Source organism: Morone saxatilis, unplaced genomic scaffold (assembly GCF_004916995.1).
Source record: "Morone saxatilis isolate NCDOM2014 unplaced genomic scaffold, NCSU_SB_2.0 Contig15, whole genome shotgun sequence".
NCBI classification, from domain to species: Eukaryota; Metazoa; Chordata; class Actinopteri; family Moronidae; genus Morone; species Morone saxatilis.
The window spans coordinates 9880867-9903067 of record NW_023339707.1 but is presented as its reverse complement, the minus strand read 5'-3'; the positions used below and the strand labels follow the sequence as shown (position 1 = coordinate 9903067).

The 22201-nt window shown below is 42.4% G+C and overlaps 2 protein-coding genes across 10 annotated transcripts in view; both read left to right on the top strand.

Annotated features, from left to right (window-relative positions):
- The window catches only part of si:ch211-156j16.1 (uncharacterized protein LOC564557 homolog), a 10461-nt gene extending 2186 nt beyond the window's left edge, over nucleotides 1-8275 (top strand). The window contains exons 2-4 of the mRNA XM_035656833.1: nucleotides 4565-4978; nucleotides 5281-5389; nucleotides 6647-8275. Coding sequence (XP_035512726.1) covers nucleotides 4565-4978; nucleotides 5281-5389; nucleotides 6647-6653 — 530 coding nt within the window. The 3' untranslated portion in view covers nucleotides 6654-8275. The remainder of the gene's footprint in view (nucleotides 1-4564; nucleotides 4979-5280; nucleotides 5390-6646) is intronic.
- Nucleotides 8276-14074: 5799 nt separating this feature from the next.
- On the top strand, nucleotides 14075-21764 carry prdm2a (PR domain containing 2, with ZNF domain a). 9 transcript variants are annotated; one of them, XM_035657445.1, is made up of 4 exons: nucleotides 14075-14214; nucleotides 15687-15754; nucleotides 16287-20594; nucleotides 20877-21764. In XM_035657445.1, exon 3 carries the CDS (start codon nucleotides 16357-16359, stop codon nucleotides 20560-20562), a length of 4206 nt encoding a protein of 1401 aa, XP_035513338.1. In that variant the 5' UTR covers nucleotides 14075-14214; nucleotides 15687-15754; nucleotides 16287-16356; the 3' UTR covers nucleotides 20563-20594; nucleotides 20877-21764. The 9 variants fall into 9 exon arrangements, with proteins under 9 accessions (XP_035513338.1, XP_035513337.1, XP_035513342.1 ...); XM_035657444.1 differs by having other exon boundaries at nucleotides 14082-14214; nucleotides 15684-15754; XM_035657449.1 differs by lacking the exon at nucleotides 14075-14214 and adding an exon at nucleotides 14285-14342 and having other exon boundaries at nucleotides 15684-15754.
- Nucleotides 21765-22201: the final 437 nt, after the last annotated feature.

Genomic DNA, 22201 nt, shown 5'->3' with positions numbered 1-22201 from the left:
GCCCCCACCCCACCCGGTCTCCTTCTTAATGAGTTTTGTCTGCCTCTCTGGGCCTATAACATCCCCATCACATCTGGCTGCTGAAGGGAGAGGTCAATGCCCTTTGTCCGTGCCCACTTCTAGACTCAAATGTTGCGCTCATACTCCAAATATGAGACGCATGCGGGTAAAGAGCATGACGAAGGAACGCTTCTCACGTCAACTGAGTATCGTTTTCAGAAGAAAAACGGCCAGTCATACTTTCAAAAATTTTCCGCAAGGAGAAAGAAACATCTGTTTATGGAAAGGAGTGCGTTTTTGGCCAGGACCAAGCCCTGACGACTTTAGACTGTAGCAGGGCTTCAGGGTACAGCCCAGTGGAGTTTTTTTTTGTTGTCTGTGTCTCCTCTGTGAGTACTGACACAAACGTCTCATATCTCTAGCACCTACGTGTGCTTCGGGGTGAGACATGGTGCAAGAGAAAGTTAGAAAAAAAATAGAGCTGCTGACTAAGGAACACTTACACAACTGGGTGGGTGTTTTATGATGTGGGAGTTGGATTTGAAGGTTAGAAGATACATGACTTGAAATACATTAAGAGGCTTGCTTGATGGAATTATAGATGGAGTGCTGCTTTTATCTGCAACGTTTAGTTTTGTTTAAAAGAAAAGAAGAGCTAAGGGCTCAGAGTGATACCCCAGTATGATTTGTTTATTTGCATTTCATGTCATCCCTGAGCTGATTCATTACATTTAAGGAATTTAATCAGACTGGTTTAGCCTAAGATTAAAGGCCCACTTGAGCTAGGGCTGTACCAGTTTCTGCCCCGGGCGATAGAGTCCAGATGGGACTTGCTGCATGTTCTCCTATCTAAGTTAGACCAGGAGGGGAAAAAATGAGTTCCTGTATGAGTGTATGTGGATGCTCATTGTGTTGCGTCTGTGATAAGACCTGCTGAGAATATTCCACTGCAGCCTGTCTCCTGCTTAAAATCCCCCAGCGTGCAGTGCATGGCACGCCCCAGTATCTCCGCAGCTGACTCCTACTGGTCGAGCGGGGGAGGTTAGACTATGCGGCATCTCATCATAGAGAGATGGGCAGGGCGCCTATCTCACTCATTTCCCTCCTCATCGCAAAAACATTCCTGGACTCCGAAGGTGGATGCTCTCACACTCCCTCACACCGTCTGCGCGGACCCCGTCCCTCCTACACAGGACTGTGAATTAGTAGCTCTCTCACACACACACAAACGGGGGGCCTCGCTGACAGCTGATTGTGATCGTAATGGATGGAAGCTGCAACTCCCTTCTTTCCTGTCTCACACTGTATATCGTTGTGTCCCTCCCTCACTCTTTCACTCTCTCTGTAGGTTTTATTTATGCCAGGCAGGAGTGAAGCCCCACATTGGTGTCTCCACCTCTCTCTCCCCGGCTTTTGTGGTATTCCTTTGCCACTTCTCTTACTTTTAAGTCTTTTTGCCTTTGTGCCGTTTACACTCCACCCTATCTGTCCCTCCCGGTATATCTACATCCCATCACCATATTTAAAACCAGTGTGATTCATTGCCACTATGGTTCATTATTATTTGAATTACGGTGTCATCGCCACGTGTTTTCTAATCACCTGCTGTGTTGTTTTTGTGCACCGGTTGTCCATAAACCTTTGTTCTTCTGACAGCCATAGGTTTACATTCACACACACATAAACACGTGCAGTATGAACCCCCCCAGCACTTGCTAACGCTTGTTAACTGGCAGGACAATTTCAGGCTGTTTCATGCTTCACATGGAAATGGAAGCGAGAGAGCGTGTGTGGTCAAAATGATGTAATCATGGGTAAAACGACCTGGGTGCACCGCCGAAAATTTGGAATAATAAGGACAACGCCACAGTTACGTAAACGTTTCTCGGTCTCGGGTTGAAGGAATGAAAAAGAAACTGGAACGGGTTCCAACTCTGCGGTGTTTTTACTTGCTGAGTGGTGCATGGAGCTGAGTTTCCTCGCAATGCCCCTTGAGCTCTGTGGTTCTAATGTGTCTAGTCATCATTAGACGCATGAGAAGCATGAGTATCGTGTGTTGACCCGGACTCAAAGCCCCGTGTTGGTAGAAATCCTTACCAGCTTCAGGGCTCCTGTTCTGGATCTGACCCTGTGATCCGACCCCCCTGAGGGTTGACTTACATACATGTTAATAACTACACACAGACACCCTTCTTGCTGTGGGCAAACCAAATGAGAAATCAAGCGGCAGAAGGGACATAGGGCTGCTCCCCAGCCGTTCCCTCAGAGCTTTCCCTCCACCCTTTTGCTTTCCCTGCTGCCCTCCCTTTCTTTCTCTCTCTTTCTCCCCAGGGATTCAGCCTTCTCCAAGGTTTCAACAGCAACAAACCTATCCTTAGGGAGTGGCAGGGTCATGGAGAGGAAGACAAACTAGAAGTAGATTAAAAGGAAAAGAGAGGAGAGGATGTAGACCGCAACAATCTTACTGTGTTACTCACTAATGCGGCTGTATTTAGGATCGTAAGCACAGTGGGGAGGAAATAGTACTCAGAGCTAATTGTGGGAACTCTACACATAATGAAACAATTGTTAGAGGAGGTTGGGGGTTGGGGTGGGGGGACAATTACACATTACACGGCCATACTCTGTAAAGAGCAGACCATTTTATCATCGCTTACAGACGTTCCAAACAAACAGTCTGAGTTGCCTTTTGAAAACCCCTTTTCAGTACTCTGCCGCAGTGGGAACAAATGTTTAGTTATATTTACCCCGCCTGTTGCTAAAGAACACGCTAGCCAACGTGGGACTAGGAATAACTGCACCGGTTGTTAGAGAAGTCTAGTCATTCAGTTATTTTTACCCTTGTAAAGTATTATTTCAAGTATTTAGAACAATTGGAGAAAATGGAGCTGGAGAGAGGATGATGTCAGCCGCTAAGTTTAGAAAACTCACATAGACGCTTGTTTCTGGTCTCTAGAGTACGAACGTTTCTTTTTCCAAAAGAGAAGAAGCGATTTCAGGCCAACATCTTGTCAGTGGAAAGTTAACCGTAGACCGTAATTTCAGTGCCACACTGAAATCTACCTCCTTAATTTTGAAGCAGTGCTGTCCAGGCTAAACTTTCAGTTGTGGCTGGGAGGATGTTGAACGTGGGGAGATGGAGCTAGGGTTATTGGAGGGAAATGATTAGGTTGAACCCAGGCCACTTCATAGTCCAGACCTTGATGAAAGACACAAGGGTAAATACATGTCTTTATACGGTTGCTAAGTACAAAAATGGGAGCCTCCATTTTATTACAAGCACAGACGGTCTTTTGGGCTTGGACAAAACTTGATCTTAAATGTTAATCTTCAATAAAATAAGTTGTAAATTACTCAAGATTGATATTGGACAATAAGTATACACCTCTCTCTTTATAAAGAGAGAAAAAGTAAAGTTGTAGATGCTTTCAAAATGTGTGGCTGACACAGAGGTGCTCAATCCACCATTTCATCAAGCTTCCCTCAGAAGATTTACTTCTTCCTGAGATTGTCTTAAAAAACTGCAAATCATCCAGTTGTGGTGTTTCCTCACATGATCAGGCGTTGTCCCTACAGCCCCACCCTTCAGTGGCAGCACATGTTAAGTGTCTGAGGGTTAACAAGCCTTCCCGTGCTCTCCTCTCACGTCAGCTGCTGCAGCAGAAGCTCCCTCCACAGGAAATGAGGCAGAGGATGTGGCATGCCAGTATTCTAACACAGAGCCTTAAAGACAGGATGAAGGGGAGGGGTGAACTTTTTATGAAGTCATGGGGTATGGTGGTAATGCCGCTGGTGATGGGAGAAGATGGAAAAGAGGAAAGGTCATGTCATCATATTATTAGGAATCTAAATATTTACCATGTCCATTTTGACCTTTTTTGTATCCATCCTGACAGACTGTGGGCGTTTTATGTGTCAGCTGCCATTCTGTCTTGCTACTGAATATAACTGGCCGAGAGAAAGAACAGTGTAAAGTTTATAGTAAGACTGGGCGATCATTCAATATTCTTATTTATTGTCATATTGTTTTAAGTTCACATATTGAGATATGATGAAGTTCACGGTTGTCTTGCCTAAATTAACTATAACAAGTAATGTTTTGACAAATCTGTCACAGCATTAATTCTCAAAAACAAAATACATTGTGAGAAAATATAGGATATTGTGTTCTGGGAAAATACTAAACTCAATGGGATAAATATACATTTTTTGTTCAGGGACTCTTGACTTTAGTAAATACTATTAATATAACTATATCAAGATAATGCTGTGTTAATAAATATAAACACAACCATGACAACACAGAACTTACTGTTATGTTTTCTCTTAGTTCTTATAGTATAGTAAGTAGCCTATATATTTGAGACTTCAGAGAGGAAATTACATGTTGCCTATTTAATGTCGTTTCTCAGCAGCATCATACATAACAAAAAACCTATGATAAAGACATAAATAAATATATACAGTTACAACAATAGCAGCTTCACAGCCACAGAAACAGATTGCATTCCTGCATTTATACCTGCATGTGAACCCATCTGTGACCTATAATTGTTCTTCTCAGGCCCGACAAGTATTCCTACAGAACTTGCTGATGTGGGAACTGCGACAGAAGCAAATGTCCCCCTTGACACTACCAGCGCTCCAAAAGAGGAACTTACTGTTGTCACTGGTCCTTCTCCAACTGAACCAGTAGCGGCTCCTGAAAAAGTTTCAACAGTAGCTTCCACAGAGGCAGCGCCTCCTGCCATCACGGTTATTACTGAGCAGTCCATTGTTGAGACAGAAGCCCCTGCTGCTGCTTCTACTGAAGCACCAGCTGCTGCTTCTACTGAAGCACCAGAACCCCTTATCAGTGACCCACCTGCTGTGGAAACCGCAGCCCCCACTGAGGCAGCAAAGGCTGTGGACCCTCCTGCGGTGACGACAGCTGCCAAGGGAGAGCAGAATGACGAGGTGATCTTGGAAGACGAGACAGGTGAGGAATGTGTGAGATAGATGTTTCTGTAATGTATGTTTAAAGTCAGGTGTTATTGTTGACTAATATGATACCATAGATGCAATGTGGAGGTGAGTCTGTTTGGCCTTAAATCTCTCTCCCTCTTTCACTTTCATGCCATTCTCTCTTTCTCATTGGTTATTGGACTTCTCATAGATAGATATGGCATTTCATTCAGTCTTCAGTGTGGAAATTGCCCATGAAACCTAAGGTGCTTTCACTGGTCTAAAAATAGTAATATCAAAAGCAAACTGACCAACTCTTGTCTTTCCGTTCCACAGGCGGCTTGAGTTCTGGCCAGGTAGTCGGCATTGTGATTGGCGCTCTCTTGGCGGTGGTCATCGTCATCGCCGTGGTGATTGTCGTGGTGAGGAGGATGGGCAAATACTCGTAAGTACTTTTAACTCTACTGAATCCATGTGATTGCAGACAGTTATATTAATGTTGTGCAGTGAGTCATCACCTCTGGCTTCTCTAAATATAGAGTGAAACAGCATGAGCTTTTAGTCATCACTGATACATCCTATGATGAAATTACACAGGCAGTGATGTAATGGGTCTTGGTGAGAGATTTGTTCTGTGTGATAAGATGACCAACACAAACTGCGTAGTATTTCGACCATAATTGGTCTCCGCTGTTAAACATATTTGAGCGTCAGTCTACCCTCATGAGAGTGATAGAGGTCCCATTCATGGACAGTGTTCCCATGAACCACACCCTCCCCTCTGAGAGTGCTGTCATGAGCTGCATGTCTTGCTAATGATGAATGTTTCTTGTGTCACAGGTCTGCCAAGAACAAAAAACCTGCGAAAAAAGAGAGCGTTTTGGTTTCTGTAAATTCCTCTATTTGATTCTTTCAGCTAATCACTTTAACCCCTTGCCTATCGTGATCCTAATTCCTGTGAGACGTCTAACAGATGTCTTATTCCCAGAAACCCCTTACAGAGTTTGATGCTTGTTGCTGCTTTTGCTGACACACAGTCACATGGCCCTAGGAGGAAAACTGTCATTCATGGTGACAAGTGGCTCAATTTGGCCTTGAAATGAGAGCTTGTTTATTGACTCAGTGTCTGTCTATGTGGCCGATGGTCATCAAGCAGATTTTATATCAACACAGGGCTTGTGTTTGTCAGAAGTGGGGCAGCAACATAAAGTCATCAACTTCTGTTTGGTTTTCTAATTACCAGTCTTTCTTTGGTCTATTATATTATTTACAGTTTCTTCACAGTATATCTTCCTAAGATCTTTGCTGACTTAAGCTACACACTAAAAGGGGCAAATCCAAAAACTAATCATGTCAACTCCTAAACAACCTAGCTTTAAAACATAAATCTCCCCTTTTAAGGTTTTGATAAAAACATCTCTTATGTAAACCTTGTTCCTATTTGTGTATTTACCCACATCTTTAATCTTTTATTTAAATCAACAAGTTAGCTTTTTTCCCCTACCCATTTTGTTGTCAATATCCATGTTCCCTCATAGTGGAAAAAATAACTGTAGCTACACCATGAAATGACACTAAACAAAATAAGTGTACAGGTTAATTAACTTTAAAATACAGTAAGTTGAAACTCAGATTGATACAATAATCCTCCTCTCTCAACCACTGACTTACTCTTTTTTCTTTCTCTTCTTTCACCCCACAGCCCTTGAGGAAAAAGCCGGCCAAGCAGCAGGAGCGCCCAAAGTTCTGGAAATTCTGAACTACTGAGCTGTGACATCACTTCCATCATTAAAACAAGCACAATACCAGAACTAAACTAATCTAACCAGGACTCTGGACTGTTGCCAAAAAAAGAGGGGGAAGGAGGCTTGTGTGTGTTTATGTATGTACTGTATGTATGTGAGACAAGAGGGGTACATGAGCAAACATCCTCACCTCCCCCGCTACCTCCCTGACCCCCAGGAGCTGCTGATATAAAAGCCTCCCCTACTCCCTCGGAGAGAACAAAACAAGGTGACAGCAGGATGTTGCAGAGAATTTCGGGCCTTTTCAAACACATTTTGTTCAAAAAACAAAAAAACAATAGAGAGAAAGAAAGAACAGTAGGGGATTATCTGACATCTAGGGGTAAAATCTCTCTCCTTTAAAGTATGACTGATTTAGATTTGCATGGCAGTTTGAGAGGGCTTAAAAATGTAAAATACTGACAAATGGAAAGGAAATTAAATACACAAGGAAGGTGGGAGCAGGAGAGGAGGCAGGAGAGACTGTTACAAATTCCACAGGATGTATATACAATGCAAGGGGACTACATAGTATACAGCTAATGACTTTCTCATATGTTGCAGTTCGCGTAGGCTAGCATTTGATATTATGGAATACAAAGTACATACAGGCGGCCTTAGGCTATTGTTGTGGCTAACAGACCTTTAAAGCACCCCTGAGCACCAGTTAAACAATTCCCTCACATAGCCAGAATCCCTGATATGTTGGCCAACTGTATGAAGCACCGTGTGCAGAAGTTGTTTTGACATAACACTCATGAGCTCTAGCAGGGCTAGCATGGGGCTAACAGAAAGAAAAGGGCACCCTCATTTGCAAGAGTAACGTGACATTCTGCCCACTTTAACACTGACATATAAAAACCTAATACATATCTGTGAAATTTAGCAGAAGGGTTTGTGCCACTGTCTCTGGTATTCTCTAGGTAGTTAGGAGGATTTTAACTTTTGAAGTGCATTATTAATGTGAATTGACTGTACTTTTAACTGCCACCCATTCCAAAAAGAACAGCTTTGATGACTCCTGGCTTGTTCCTTATCAAGGCTTACACACACACAGCCAGTGGTCATTAGACATAGTGATACCATTATCTTGACAATGTATTCATAGTACATCTGTTAATAGTTAGATTACCAGAACAGCCATCCAGTCTTTCAATTGAGCTAACCCCAAATTGCGTGCACAGGATGACGTTTTATAGTTGCACTTAGTTTTAGTGCACAGTGTCAGGCAGTAATGCCCTGTTTTGTTATTTTTGCAATTGTAAGTGTGCTAAATGGGTGTACAAATAATGAAGTCTCAGCTTAGCTCCGCTTGCTTTACAAACTCGTTTAATATGTGCACTGAATGAGTGATGTAATGTTTAATGAATAGGCTTTAGACACTGCAAATGTTTGCAACGACACGTGTTTGTTTCCTCCCTTCTGCTTTGCCACATATTATCAGTTCTAGGTCTTTAATTTGTGCCATCTGATTTGTCTGAACCCTTTTAATTTAATTGCAGTGTTTTTGTTCATACTGTTTCAATAAAAAACTTAAAACACTAAAATGTATGTCACTAAATTGATAAATGAAAGCTCTCTTTTGTCTTTTGTGCGTGAAAATATCTCTGAATAGCTTTTTCAAAGATCTGTTTATTGTCCCTAGACATTTCCTATCAATTAGATTACGAAGTTACTGTGGCAACACCTAAAAGTCAACACATTCTCGAGCAGCACTGCATTCAGTCTTGAGTCAGGCCAAAATGCTTGTGACAGTTAAAATCTCGTGACACTTATTTTCTGTTTCCAAGTGCAATCCACACACATCCAAACGGGCAGCATCCAGTCTGCTCTGATTGGCCCGTTCAAGTAATGCTTCAAATACAAAAAAAACCCAACCCTTTTCAGCAGGGAGACAAACAACACCAAATATGGAGGAACATATGGCCTCAAACCGTTGAGTCAATTGAGCCCTCTGACAGTTAGGTGTGTTTTTTATGTCATGTTGTGGACTTTTTCATACAGTGCTGTTAAGCTGAGGCAAGGCTCCAACAGCAGGCTGCGAGTCGCACAGAGATGCTCTGTGTCTGGCTTCCTCTCCTCCGTGTGGTTTTAGGCAGCAGCCCAATGCCCACCTCCCCAGCCTCTGCCCCACCGGCGAGCTTCATAACTCTCTTTAGCTCACTCTCTCGCCTCAGACTGCTGGGAACAATGGAGTCTTTTGAGAGGGGCAGATGGGGAGGCTATGGGCCGTGGCTGTGAAGCTGCTTGCCAGCAGTTCCCTCTCTCCCCTTCAGCAAGGGGGAATTCTGTACATCGCTGCAGGGTGGAGTCACTTCCTGGGTGGGCCCAACATCGATCATGTGCATTTACACGCACACTCATACTTAGAAAGACTCTAAAAGAGACCTAAATCACTAATTCTGAGCCCTTTGTACAGATGAACACATGTTAAACCTATCATAACCGTCATGCTGCAGCAAAATGACCCAGCAGAAGCAGCTATTAAGACACACCATAAAAGTGTGTGATTCACAGACAGAGTTTCTGTCAGATTCATGACACGTGCTTTCAACAGTACACACACACAGGAAAGTCTTATATTTAATTATTAGACTCAAAACTGCCTGCTTATGTGGTGTGCAGTCGTATGAGCTGAGTGTGTGGAAGCCCTGCATATTCCCATGGGTTCATGTTGTGTACTGCATCTGCAAAAACATACACAGTGTACTGTATGAGCCTATATGTGCACACAAGAAATAAATTCCAGTAATGGTCACTTAAAAAGCCCCCCCCCCCCCCCCGCTCATCTAGAGCTGACTGAAAAACGGGAAAGGAAGAAACTGCTTGGCTCAAGCAGACAGACGGATAAGGAAATATCTTCCCCTCTAAATAAAACCAGACCGGTGTATTTTGATTTAACAGAAGAACGTGTGTTTACATGTATTTTTCTCTGTGCAATGGGAACCAGAAATACCAGGTCACAGGTCGCTGACTGTGAGCTGCCTGGTTTGTGATATTCCACTCAGAAGAAACCTGTGGTCTGAACTGGTCCTCATTTTTATTGGTAAGAGGAAAACTGTTGGTGCCCACTCAGCAAGTTATAATCCTAACAGTGTAAAGAAAGCACAGATTGTATAACAATGGAGGAATGAGGTTTTTCCGAATGCAGGGCTTAGAATAGACACCAGGCATCAGTCTAATTCTCTTGCATTTGTTTTTGGCAGGTGAGGCTATCAGCCCTGAAAGATAATTTTGCATTGTAGTCTATAATTGTATGAAAAAGTTAAAAAATTATTATTGTTTATAATACCAGATTACAGGCATACAAAATCACATCATCCTATTCAGAAAGAAATACAAAAGGGAAGGAAACAAATAATTAAAAAAATGAATCAAATTCAGCTCCGCATTCTATATCCATTAGGTTTTTTTTAAGTACCCCATGAGATAGTGTTGGTAATTTTGAAAATGCATCTCCATATCAAGGGTTCTTTTATTATAATTATTACCTACATTATTTGAATTTGCAAAAAAACCTTGGCTGATTGCACTGTGTTTTGGCAATGAAGTGATACATTGGTCCCAAGTCTACTTAGTGTTAAGGTGCTAAAATCTCACAACACAGATAACCTGGATCCATTGTAGTATTATATTATTATTATATTGTTGTAATATCTATTCTGGGCTACAAATAACACATTGAAGTAAACATTAGGGCAACCTATTGGTAAATCTAAACCCATCAGGTATGCACAACTGCATCTATTGTGACACAGAATGTCTTGAGTGATGAAAACACAAAACCAAAACAACTAACACAAACTGTATATTGTGTTTCCGGTATTCAGTGTGTTTGGTAAATGAAAATATTACACTATTATAATATTATATATTATATATATTATATTATATAATACCAAATACTCAAATGGATCCCTCTTGTTTTTAAAAACGTCCATCAATTCTCTAAATCAATGATCTTCTCCTGGGTTTCACAGTTTACTCTGTGTGAGAAGTGTTCATATAGGCAGACACATTCACACCTATAGGCAATTTAGAGCTGTCATTTCAACGGTCTCTGATGGGGGGAAGAAGCCGAAGCATGTAAAGGTACACATACACAAAAAAAGGCGTCAAGTGGCCAGGATCCAGGACCTTCTGACTACTACTATCAGAAACAGATTGACAACATCAAATGCCCTCAAGTCAGTGCCTTTATAAAACCATTCTATTCTAGGATGTGATGTGCTGGACAAAATGTAATTTATGCTTCCTTTAAATCTACAGGAAGTGATGTATACAGTATGTAGGTCTGCTTGCGTGCAAAGAACGCCATATGTCAAGCCTATAGAGTGCAGGGGTTTGTGATGTCACAAGATAAGTGTCAGCCGATAGGCCCATGGGCTTTGAGTGCTGCAGACAGCTGGGTGGATGAAGAAGAGAGGGACAGGGGAAGAGGAGTGTGGTATGTAAGTGTGTGTGTGTACAGTATATTTACATTTGGCATGCTACTTTATGGGGGTCACGGTGCATCTCTTAATTTGTATGTGTGCAGAAGTGAGAGGGGGCAGTGATTCTGGAGGGCACATGTGTGTTTATTGGACTTTAGGGGATTATTTGCATGGGTGTGGTGTGTGTGTGTGTGTGTGTGTGTGTGTGTGCGTGTACTGTCAGTACATAAATATACAGTACAGTGGGCTACAGTTGTGTGCAAGTATCATGTGTTTTTGCACTGAACAGTTTGTATTTGTGTTCCAGCGTGTTCACATTTACATGTTCTTCCCTGCACATCTGGCATCCCACGACATGAAGCAATGAATTTTATTCGTCCCAGTGACATGACATGTTGTCCCATCACAAGCAAGGCTTTGTCTGTGCTGTGTGGCACACATTTTCTATAAGGGCCTCTTATTGTTTCATGCCAAAGCCCAGCTCACTGATCCTCCTGATACATAGACACATTGTAGACCATCTCTCTCTCCCTCCCTCTTTGTCTCTCTTGTCCTATATGTTCATGTGGATGGTGAATGTTTCATTGTCCACAGAGTCATTGGCACGAACCGGTGCCCACTGCCACAGGATACGTTATCATGCTTCTAATCTGGGGCACACTTTGTCTCACTTTACTCTCACAATCACTCAGTTTCCTGTGTGCTCTTAAAATTGTCCTCAAGAACAGGGGCGGAGAGGAGGGCTGGGACTCCGGCCAAAAATGTTTTCTCAACAGCCCCGAATCTTTTGGGCTTTTAATATAACTTAAAGTGTGAGTCTATTAACTAAAAAGTTCTATTACTGGGGAAATATTGCCATCTATTACAGTCTTATGGCTTATAAATTAACATACTACTCTACTCCAACATAACAAATGAAATAAATCTCCTCAGCATGCCCTTGGAGCACCTTAGGTTTGGGGTAAGCCCCAGAAGTTTACGTCTGGCTCTAAGAATTGTACACCTTTTGGGGTGTTTAAACAAAAGAATGCAACAATTCATCACCTGGAGAGAAAAAAGAAAATTAAAAAATATATAGATACTAAAATTTCCACTGCGAAGATTTCCTACCATGATGCAACAAAGCACAGTTTCTGATATGTATTGCATCGCTTTCAGTTCTAGCAAAACTCATTACAACTGTATGACACAGTTTGACTGCTAAGCCATGTGTGTGACATGGCTTCCAGGCAGTCAGCACCTGCTTATATGATGATCTGACGTATGTGTCTGACCAGTAGACCCAGTCATGAGCAGCTCATCATAATTCCACAGCTGCAATTCCCATCAGCTGTGAAAGACATACTGGAGCCCGGAGAGTGGCGCGCTACGACTCGCTATTAATAAACATGTCATGGTCAACTAAATTAACTATGCATGAAAATCTTATACTGTCTAATACATTTTGTTCCTCAAGAGCTATGTCAGTTTATCACACAGCGCTGAAACTTTTTAAGTTTGGTTGTTTGAACCTAGAATACAGAGAAGCAGAAACGCCTGGGTAGAGAGGCCTGTTGTTTATGATCTTTCATTATGGCTGCCAGGAGTCTGGCATGTAGTTTGATAATGAAACCTCACTCAGCCCACGTACAATACATATAACAAAAGACATGCCATGCCATGAGAACACCACCCATGGGCTGCGCAATGTCACAGATGTACATGATGTGGGGTATGGTGAACTCCTACAGCTCCTCTCAAAGAATGTCGCTCATGTTGGCATTATTCTGAAGGTGGAAACAAAGCCATGTGAAACCAGGGGGTAGCTTTCTATTAGTGTAGGTGTGAGCTTTATATGAGCCAGTGCCTCGCGATTCAATTGACGATTGTTGGGGGAATACAGAGAACTGGTCGGGGGAAGAGAGCACATAGTCATGCCCATCATACATCTCCAGCTTGTCAGCTCGGTTTGGCTTCTGTTCACTCAACAGCTGTGAAACAGACATGACAATGGGAATTCAGGATATTTACATATGGCCTGGCTATCACATCAGAATAAGAATAGCCAATGAACTAACATGAGAGGAATCAAATAAAGAGTTCATATTGTTCAAGTATACATTAACGTGTTCATCTGGTTGTCTGTTTATATAAAAACATATACAGTATATTACAATTGGTAATAGTAACACCATTAATATAGTAAGTTATAAACATTACACATTTTAAAATGTTTATACCATGCAAACATAGAAATATATATCAAGTTACAGTATAATGAATCCACAGAAGTGCACTGAAGCTAGAACTTCTTTATCTTTTCTTTATTTTAGTGCGCCCTCTGCAGGTCAAATCAATTCAGTGCAAGGATAGGGTTTTCGGAAATAAAACGATATGGGTGTGTTTTTATGAAGTTGAATCATTTAAATTCAAATACATTTCGTGTGAATTTGTCAAATCAATTGACTGCTTTAAACTAATCATTCACATGCATGTAGGCCGTTATTTATTTTAAAACGAAAATGTAGAATATTAGTTACTGAACTACCAAAACTCCAAATAAAAAGTGTTGACACGTAGTCTGTAGGTAAAGATACCTGGCCCTGAGTTTATAATGGTTCGTTTTTTTCCCTTTAAGTTCACATTAACAAAACATTCATTATGCCTTGAACTAGTGAGCTGCAGAAAGCTTATAACAGGTTCACACTTGGTAATACAACCAATGAATAACTGTAATATCTTAACATACAGCATAATATTTGTATGAAACACGTTGTACAGGCCATAATAATGCAATAATGTGTTTATGTTTCCATAAGTCTAAAGTGACAGCTGCCAAGTTTTCCTTTTCTCAGCGCTTTAACAAACCTGTTGCTGATTGGTCCAAATTTGACATCCACATTCTGTGACCAATCAGAACGCCGGAACCTTGTTGGCACATCAGAGAAGAAACACACACACACACAAGTGTCTCCAACCTGCACAGGAGGAACATTTCAAACCGTTCCACGGCAGTTTGTTCCCCTGCTAACAGAAGTCTGTACGGAAACTGTAACGGTCGCTTTTGTATAACGGTCAGTGTTCGTAACGGTCGTGTCGAACATTCCATCCTAAATATAGCCAGGGCTTGCGAGCTAGCAGCGCGAGCTAGCAGTATATAGTTAACGCTTTAATGGCGATAACAGCTGATTTATTTCACTTGGTAAGTGAAACCTTGTGTCAGGACGTTGGCGGTGATAGGGATTCAGTTTGCGAGCAGCTTCGTGTATCTGGACGACAGCGGTAGGGCTGTTTTAGATGAGCCAGTTGACCTTTGAGTGGACGAGCTAGCAGCCTCTGTAGCACAACAGTAAAGTGACGACGTGTTGTGTGACCAGCTAGCAATGGTGCAAGGACGGGGGAGCGTCATCACACCAGGTGAAGCAGATGAGCGTGAACGCACCACGAAGCTAGTCCGAGTTGTAACGGTAACAGTGAAATAGACACGTGTTTTTGTTTAAAATCTGTTTTATTAGCGAGACGTGTCACATAGGTAAGCCTGTTGCAGCGCGGATGGATGGAAATTGAAGTTGGATTTTACGAAACTGGCTCAAATAATTCAGTATGTAACGTTAGGCCCTTGAATGGTGTTGGGACGGTTTTTCGGTTTTGCTCATGTGATATTGTGACTGATTGAGTTTTATTTGCGCAACAGTAACTCACCACGGGATTGCCTTGAAACAGTGTAAAGATGAACGTGTATACACAGAAGCTACAAGGTCTTTGTTTACATTTCCTCCCGTGTCTGCAGCTGCTGGTAAACGAATAAATCAGAATACATAAAAAAAAAAAAAGACATGTGCTTAACGAGCAACATGTTTAACAAACAAATACACGAAGTAACACTTGAATAAAAACCGATTTGGATGCCATAAGTGCTCATGCAGTCGTGAGGAGCAGGTGGAAGAAAAATCTGGCACACATGATGAGCCTGCCATTTTGTCCACCAAGCAGTAGATGAAAGTCAAAATGCACCAAACTTAATCTTGCTTCTTTCTTTTCTTAAGTAGGTAGCTATGAATACATTGATGACGATTGAGGGGCGTGTGGTAGCTGTCTGCTGTGAATGTGTGCCATCCTCAGTGCAGTCAGGTGGTGTAAGGTAACCATACCAGGATAAATAAGGTAGCTGTCCATCATGGGGACAGATTAGCTGTATTTTGGGACTGCACTCACCGCAGGAAAAAGAAACCACTTGCTGTAGAGAACATTGAGTGTTGCAAAGTGTGGGTCCATATGCCGAGTCGGTTGGTTCATTATGTAACCTTGATATGCTCGAGGGACATTAGCATAAGTTAACAAGACGGGCCTAAGGCTCATTCAGCAGCCAAGTGACAGAAGAGAAAGTACGCTGTGCTAAATGTCTCCCGCACCACAGCTGTTCACTCTGATCAGTTTGTGCCTCTGATCATTCAGTGGTTTGAGCGTGTCATGCTATATTATAGAACTGGGTTCATATTTATTTTTTTTTTTTTTAAATGTGTGCTTTGTGGTTTTCTTTCAGCAGAAAGAAAAGCCTTTGAGTTCGTCTGTCCAACAAAACACGCCTTGTACTCTGCACTGACCATTAAAATGGTAAGATGGTGTGATGACAATTTTTCCTTTATGTTGACTTACTGTTTTTTATTTTAAATGCTCATCATATGGAGGGTCCTTATGGTTGTATTTATGTGGCTAGTAACATATTATAGATGAGAAACAGCATACTCTACAGTGATGCTAAGGGCTGATGCAATATGGCCATGATGAAGGGTTTGGACAGTATCATTATGTGTACAAATTCGTGAGATGAAAAATGTAATATCACGGTGCCAAGACATCCGTTTCACTTCACAAAAGGAAATATGTGTTGTTTTTCACAGTTTGTACCCTACCTCAGAAATAAAAAATATTATATAAATAGATAAATATGGTTTGTAGATTTTTGTCTGAGAAAATCTTTTTCAGTCATTCTTCTTTGGTTCCAGTCTTTATTGATTTGTATTATAGTGTGAAGTATGAATGATGAGACTACACAAGGATGTTCTAAATGAATCTAATCCAATCGTTAAAAGGCGCTTCAGCTGTATTATTTGTTGTGACATTGTCTTCTTTATCTATTCAATAGGTGTGACAACTGTCAAAAGTCCTGTGTGATAAAACATCCTGCAGAGAACTGGATACAACCTCCACAGAAGATGGAGGACTCTCCTCACTTGTACATCTCTGAATTTGGAGACAATGAGGATATGGAGGAGGGGGAGGATGAGGACATTTGCGAAGAGGAAACTAACACGGAACCTGACATGATTAAGTCACTGTACCCAGAGCTTCATAAACACCCCGATCAAGATACCGAGAGAGACTGGAACTCTTTTCCCTGCCAGCACTGTGAAAGACATTTTACCAGCAAACAAGGCTTGGAACGACACATGCATATCCACTCTTTGGAGAACAGCGAGACACACGCATACAAAAGCAATAAGACCGACGTGTCTTTCGGTTCAAATCTGGGTCAGTCGCAGCATGAGAAGACGAAGCCACTGGATTCAGAGGGCTCAGTGATGCAGCTTCATACTCCATCGCCCACTAGCTCCAATACTCTCATTTTGTCGGCTGGAGACCACACAGCTCAGCCAGACAAACAGGGAGCATCAGACGACCATCATGGTTGCAAATACTGTGAAAAGATATTCACTACACATACCAACAAGCGTCGGCATGAGCGCAGGATCCACGAGCAGCACCTGCAACTCACACGTGTAGAAAATACCCAGCTGCCCCAGGAGGAAAATCCTCAGAGTATACTCAGTGAAATATCTCAACACCAAACAGAGGTTGGTGACAGTACAGCGCCTGCAGCTCTTCCGGAGAATGAGGGGCAACACGCAGAACAATACATGCTAGATGTGTCTAGCAATATTTCAGAGAATCTCAGCTTTTACATTGATGGAAAGATAGTGTCGACAAGTACAGTCAGTAGCTGTGAAGCAGCCGAGGTTCATTCAGGGTCTTCGACTTTAATTAGACTGGATTCCTTGATTCTAGACCCCACCCAGATCAGCCAGGTTTTAAATACAGACTCAGTTACAGGCAAAGAGATACCTGGACAACCATTAGCCAAGAGAAGAACTGCGACACCACCTCTTTTGCCACAAATTAAAACTGAGCTGGAGTCCGAGGTGGTTGTGTCTTCATCCTCATCATCACTTGTATCTTCTTTAATAGAGAATCTACTTCCTCAGAATACAGAGTCTACCATTGTGCAGAAGGAAAGAACAGTGTTTCTGTCACCGAAGCTTAAGCAGCTCCTGGAGAAGCAGGATGGCCTTAAACCTACACTTGCCCTCATCGCAGATGGTCAGAAGCCTTGTTCACCCGTCTCTCTCTCTGTCCTGCCTGCTGGAACAGGGAGGTTTAAAAGAAGGACTGGATCTCCAACGAGCTCCCCGCAGCAAAACCCAACATCTAACGAGGAAACACCGACGCTAGATACAGCAGATTGTGATGCTGTAAACACAGGACAGATGGAGACTCAGCATAACTGCTCGCCTGTGCACCAGACAGCCAATGAGAAGGATGACACAGCTCCATCTGGAGAGGATGCAGCAGTAAAACCTATCTTGACAGAGAGCTGGCCCCCCATGACCGGCGGTAATTCCTGTAACCAGCAACCACTGGATCTCTCGAATACAGTCAAAAGAAATGAAGATGTAGCTTTTGGTAATGCAGCGCTGGATCTGAGTTTGCAAAAAAAGATCCTAGGTGAATCTGAGCTGACACTAAACTTAGTTTCACAGGCAGTTTTGAAAGAAGGGAAATCAAATGCATGCACGGTGGAGAACGCCTTAATGAATATTGGAGAGCAAAATCTAAGCCTCAGTAATCCCGAGACCTCTTTAATCACCGACTTCACCATAGTTACAGGTCCAGATATAATTACCCCAGTGGAACCTGTTGCAGAAGGACTTGTTTATGGACTTGCCCTTCCCCCCAGTTCTCTGGCTCCATCGTCGGCCTCCCTTACCCCTGTTGCCTTGCAGCCAGCTTCACCATGCACTATAGCATTTGCTTCCCCAGCCTCACACGCAATGCTCCCCACTACTTCTTCATTAATCACAGTTTTGGCTTCATCACCTATTTCTAACCCTTCAAGCCGGCCAATCCAGGTATTGGCCCCAAACATATCTCCTGAGCCCTTGGTAATCTGCACAGAAAATGCATTAAATTCTTCAGAGTGCGATTTGACTACTGCATTTGCCACTACAAATTCTGCAAACCTCGTCACTCTCTCCCAATCTCTTGACCCGACTCTAAACATACCTGGCCACGTGTTTCTCACTGATCAAATATCTCTCAACCCGTCTATGGTGGAGTCCACTCCTGTGTCAGAAGTGCCATTCACACCCACTGTAACTTTAAATGATTCCCTCATCAACTCTTACAACATTACCAGCAACACAGTGTTGATAGAGTGCACAATAGCTCTCGAAGCCCCGGGGAGTGTAGTCCCTGCTGCAATAACCTTACAAGAAAACACAGCTGAGCCTCCAGCACCTTCACAGATGGTTGTTAATCACATAGAACAGCAGCAGATTGTATCGGTGCCCAACCCTCAAACTGTGGACCCCACTGTTCTTGTGTCCTCCATTGCAGAGTCAGTAACTCTGTCCAGCACCACTTCAGTGATCTCTGATGGTCCTGCTGTGGCTGAATCAAGTCCTGATCCAGAGCCTGCTGTTGACGCAGAGCCACCAACCATAAAAGAGGAGGAAGCTGCTGACAGTACTGATTCCATGCCCGAAATCCCATCTAAAACCTCACCTTCATCTGAGAAGGCTGAAGAGGACAAATCCTCCAACGTCACACCAAGTGATGCACAACAACAGACTTTCACCAAAAATTTCATCTGCAATGTGTGTGATAAGCTTTTCCATTCAATGAAAGAACTAGGTGACCATGTAGGCGACCATGCTGATGAGTGGCCCTACAAATGTGAGTTCTGCCTACTGCTCTTTGGCAAACCCTCCGCTTTGCTCGACCATAGATCAAGCCTCCACGGTGTCGGCAAGACTTACGTTTGCAGTGCATGTACAAAAGAATTTGTCTACCTTTGCAATCTGAAGCAGCATCAGGAAGAATTGCATCCCGGCCAGCAATGCACATACACAGAAGAAGAAAAGGGAAAATTGAGACCTCAGAACTACAACAACTCAACAAAGGTAAATACAGAGGCTTCGGTGCCCGATGCTCCAGAGGAACCTGAGAAACTTGTGAAAAAGGAAGAAGGTGAAGTAGATGTGGCTGCTGAAGAACTGTTTACAACAATAAAAATCATGGCTTCAGATGGAGGCAAAATGAAAGGACCTGATGTTCGTCTTGGCATTAATCAACATTATCCCAGTTTTAAGCCCCCACCATTTCCTTACCATAACAGATCACCCGCTGGATCAGTGGCTTCAGCCACAAACTTCACCACCCACAACATCCCACAAACCTTTAGTACGGCTATTCGGTGCACTAAGTGTGGGAAAAGCTTTGATAACATGCCCGAGCTGCACAAGCATATCCTGGCGTGTGCGAATGCCAGTGATAAAAGGCGATACACACCCAAAAAGAATCCCATCCCACTACGCCATTTTGCAAAAACTCAAAATGGTGTTCTGTCCACCACCAATTCTACTAACGGACTAAATGCTTCGAACAGACCGAGCCAGTCAAACAGGTCGAAACCTAACCAAGAATCACCAGTAAAGGTGAAGTTCAAGGTACTGAAGAAAAGGAAGAAGAAGTTGGTTCAAAGGATCATGCCACAGAGGAACAAGTCAATCCCTTCAAATAAAATTTCGCCTGCACAAGTCGATGCGCAGCAGGAGATCTTTGTCTGCCCACACTGCAACAGGGAGTTCACAATGCGTCGCAGCAGAACCAAACACATGGCAGTGTGCCCCAAGAAACCTAAAGAGGTGAAGAAAAGGAAAGAGGGAGGAATCTCCGTGACAAAGGAAAATGATGGACACCTGCACCGAGGGGTTGAAGAGAAACAACAATCCTCGCCTCAGCATAAAACGAGACTGCAGACTTCTGGGCCTGCTAAGAGGCCCGCCATCCTACCAGTGCAAACAGTCTTTTCAAACAAAAGAAGTAAAATAATTATAAAAGAGAGCATGCAGCCAAAACAAGAGGCACCCACTCTGAATGAACCTCCCATTGTTCGCACGTTCAACCCCTCCATGCGTCAGTACAGCAGAGTGCAGCATAGCGTCAAAGGGATCCCCATTAAAATCACCATAGTGAAACCACAACAGACTGCACCACCGAAGGATGAGCGGCCTCCCACCCAGAGCCGAGAGGAAGCATCCGGAGCCGTTACCAGCAGCTCCAAGCAGAGTCCTACGGCTTGAAGATTACCCAGCAGCCCACTGCGGATCGCCAGGTAGTTAAAGTGCATTTAAGTTCATTTGTAAAATGATGATGAAGTGATGAAGTGATGTTATTCCAAACACAGAAAGGGCATATACAGGAAGTCTACAAGCAGTTTCTCCGATAATCAAGCCTCTTAAGATGAACAGTATTCTATAATAAATAAATTCTGCACAGCTGATAAGATCTAAACACTGCTATGTTGTGAAAAATAACTAATGTTAAACCTAAACAGATGATTATAAGCAACCTAACATCCATATCTTTCTCAATATACGCTCTGTTTTGTTTCCAGGACCCTGCTGTGTGGAACATACTTGTGTCATACTGATACTGAAGGGAGACGACTGAATCACACTGTAAAGCCCATGAACTCATAGATGGCATCACACTGTACGATAAACGACTTAAGATACTGCAGTGAGTGAATGTGCTCAACTGAGTATTTTGAATGCTTTTGTAGTAGCTTGAAGTTTTGTAAATTTCTCCATTTGGTAAACTTTCTGTCAACTGCTTGGATTTGCACTTTGAAGTTAATCTGACTGCTACATGTCACAAATTGGAAAGGAAGTGGGAGGAATTGAGCAGGAAGGCTGCTCTCATCTCATACTTGGTGGGTTATTTAGAGAGGATGGCAGGTGGCAATCATTTTCAGCATGCATTTGCACTTTTCCTTATCTGTTGTCTGTGGCCTTTTTTGGTTTAAACTCGTACTGCATGCTGTGAGCTCGTACAACAGCGACATTAATTTTGGATGGATTATGTTGATGCAGTTAGGCCTTAAACACTGAATCTGATGTTGCTCTGTTGGTCTGATTGACAATAACCAGTGTAATTACATGGAAGACGCATTAGCTTCTAAACGCAAGATTACAGAATCATAGAGAAGTAACACTATAGTATAGTATAGTATAACTTACAAATTATGAAGGGTATCAGCACTGTTGATCACCTTTAGGGAAGTCAGTGTTTTCATTATTGGTGTGAATGTAACATTGGTAGATTTAATGCTACAGCCTTTGCAAATCCAAATTGTATATAATCTGGTTGCCCTGGTTTCTATGTATTTGTATGAAGGTTTTGAGAATAATGATATTTATGTGCCATCAAATGTATATAACTGAATGTGGCATAAAGACAATGAAGAATAAACATAGTTTGGTGTTTTCCCACTTATGGAATTTATTTTGGTAACCCATGCAAATATATTGATTTGTTTGCTTATTCAAAAGGAGCTGCGGTTTAAAGTGCAGATTGAAAAGAATAAATTCATGTGGTGTCACATTTATTCTTTTACATTTTTTACCCCACCTGTGCAGCTTAATCTCATATGTTGGATTATTTGGAGGTTATAGACCACCACAAATAAGTTTTCAACTTTTGGGAAACACTGCGAGTTTGAAACAGAAGTACTATGTAATATTCTGTACAACTTGGATGCATCATTGCCACTTTAACAGTAATAAGAGTTCACTTCTGAACAGCATTCACAGAGCCAGCTCCAGTGCCTGGCCTCACTGAAATCCTGAAACATTTACAGTAGTCCAGTAGGCTTGTAGGTTTTATTTTGCACCTGTTTCACAAAATGCCGTCGGAAATATGATTTTGTGGGGTTTTTTT

What these genes read in the sequence shown, in the direction of transcription:
- prdm2a (XM_035657445.1), top strand. Translation starts at nt 16,357, where the DNA reads ATGGAGGACTCTCCTCACTTGTACATCTCTGAATTTGGAGACAATGAG.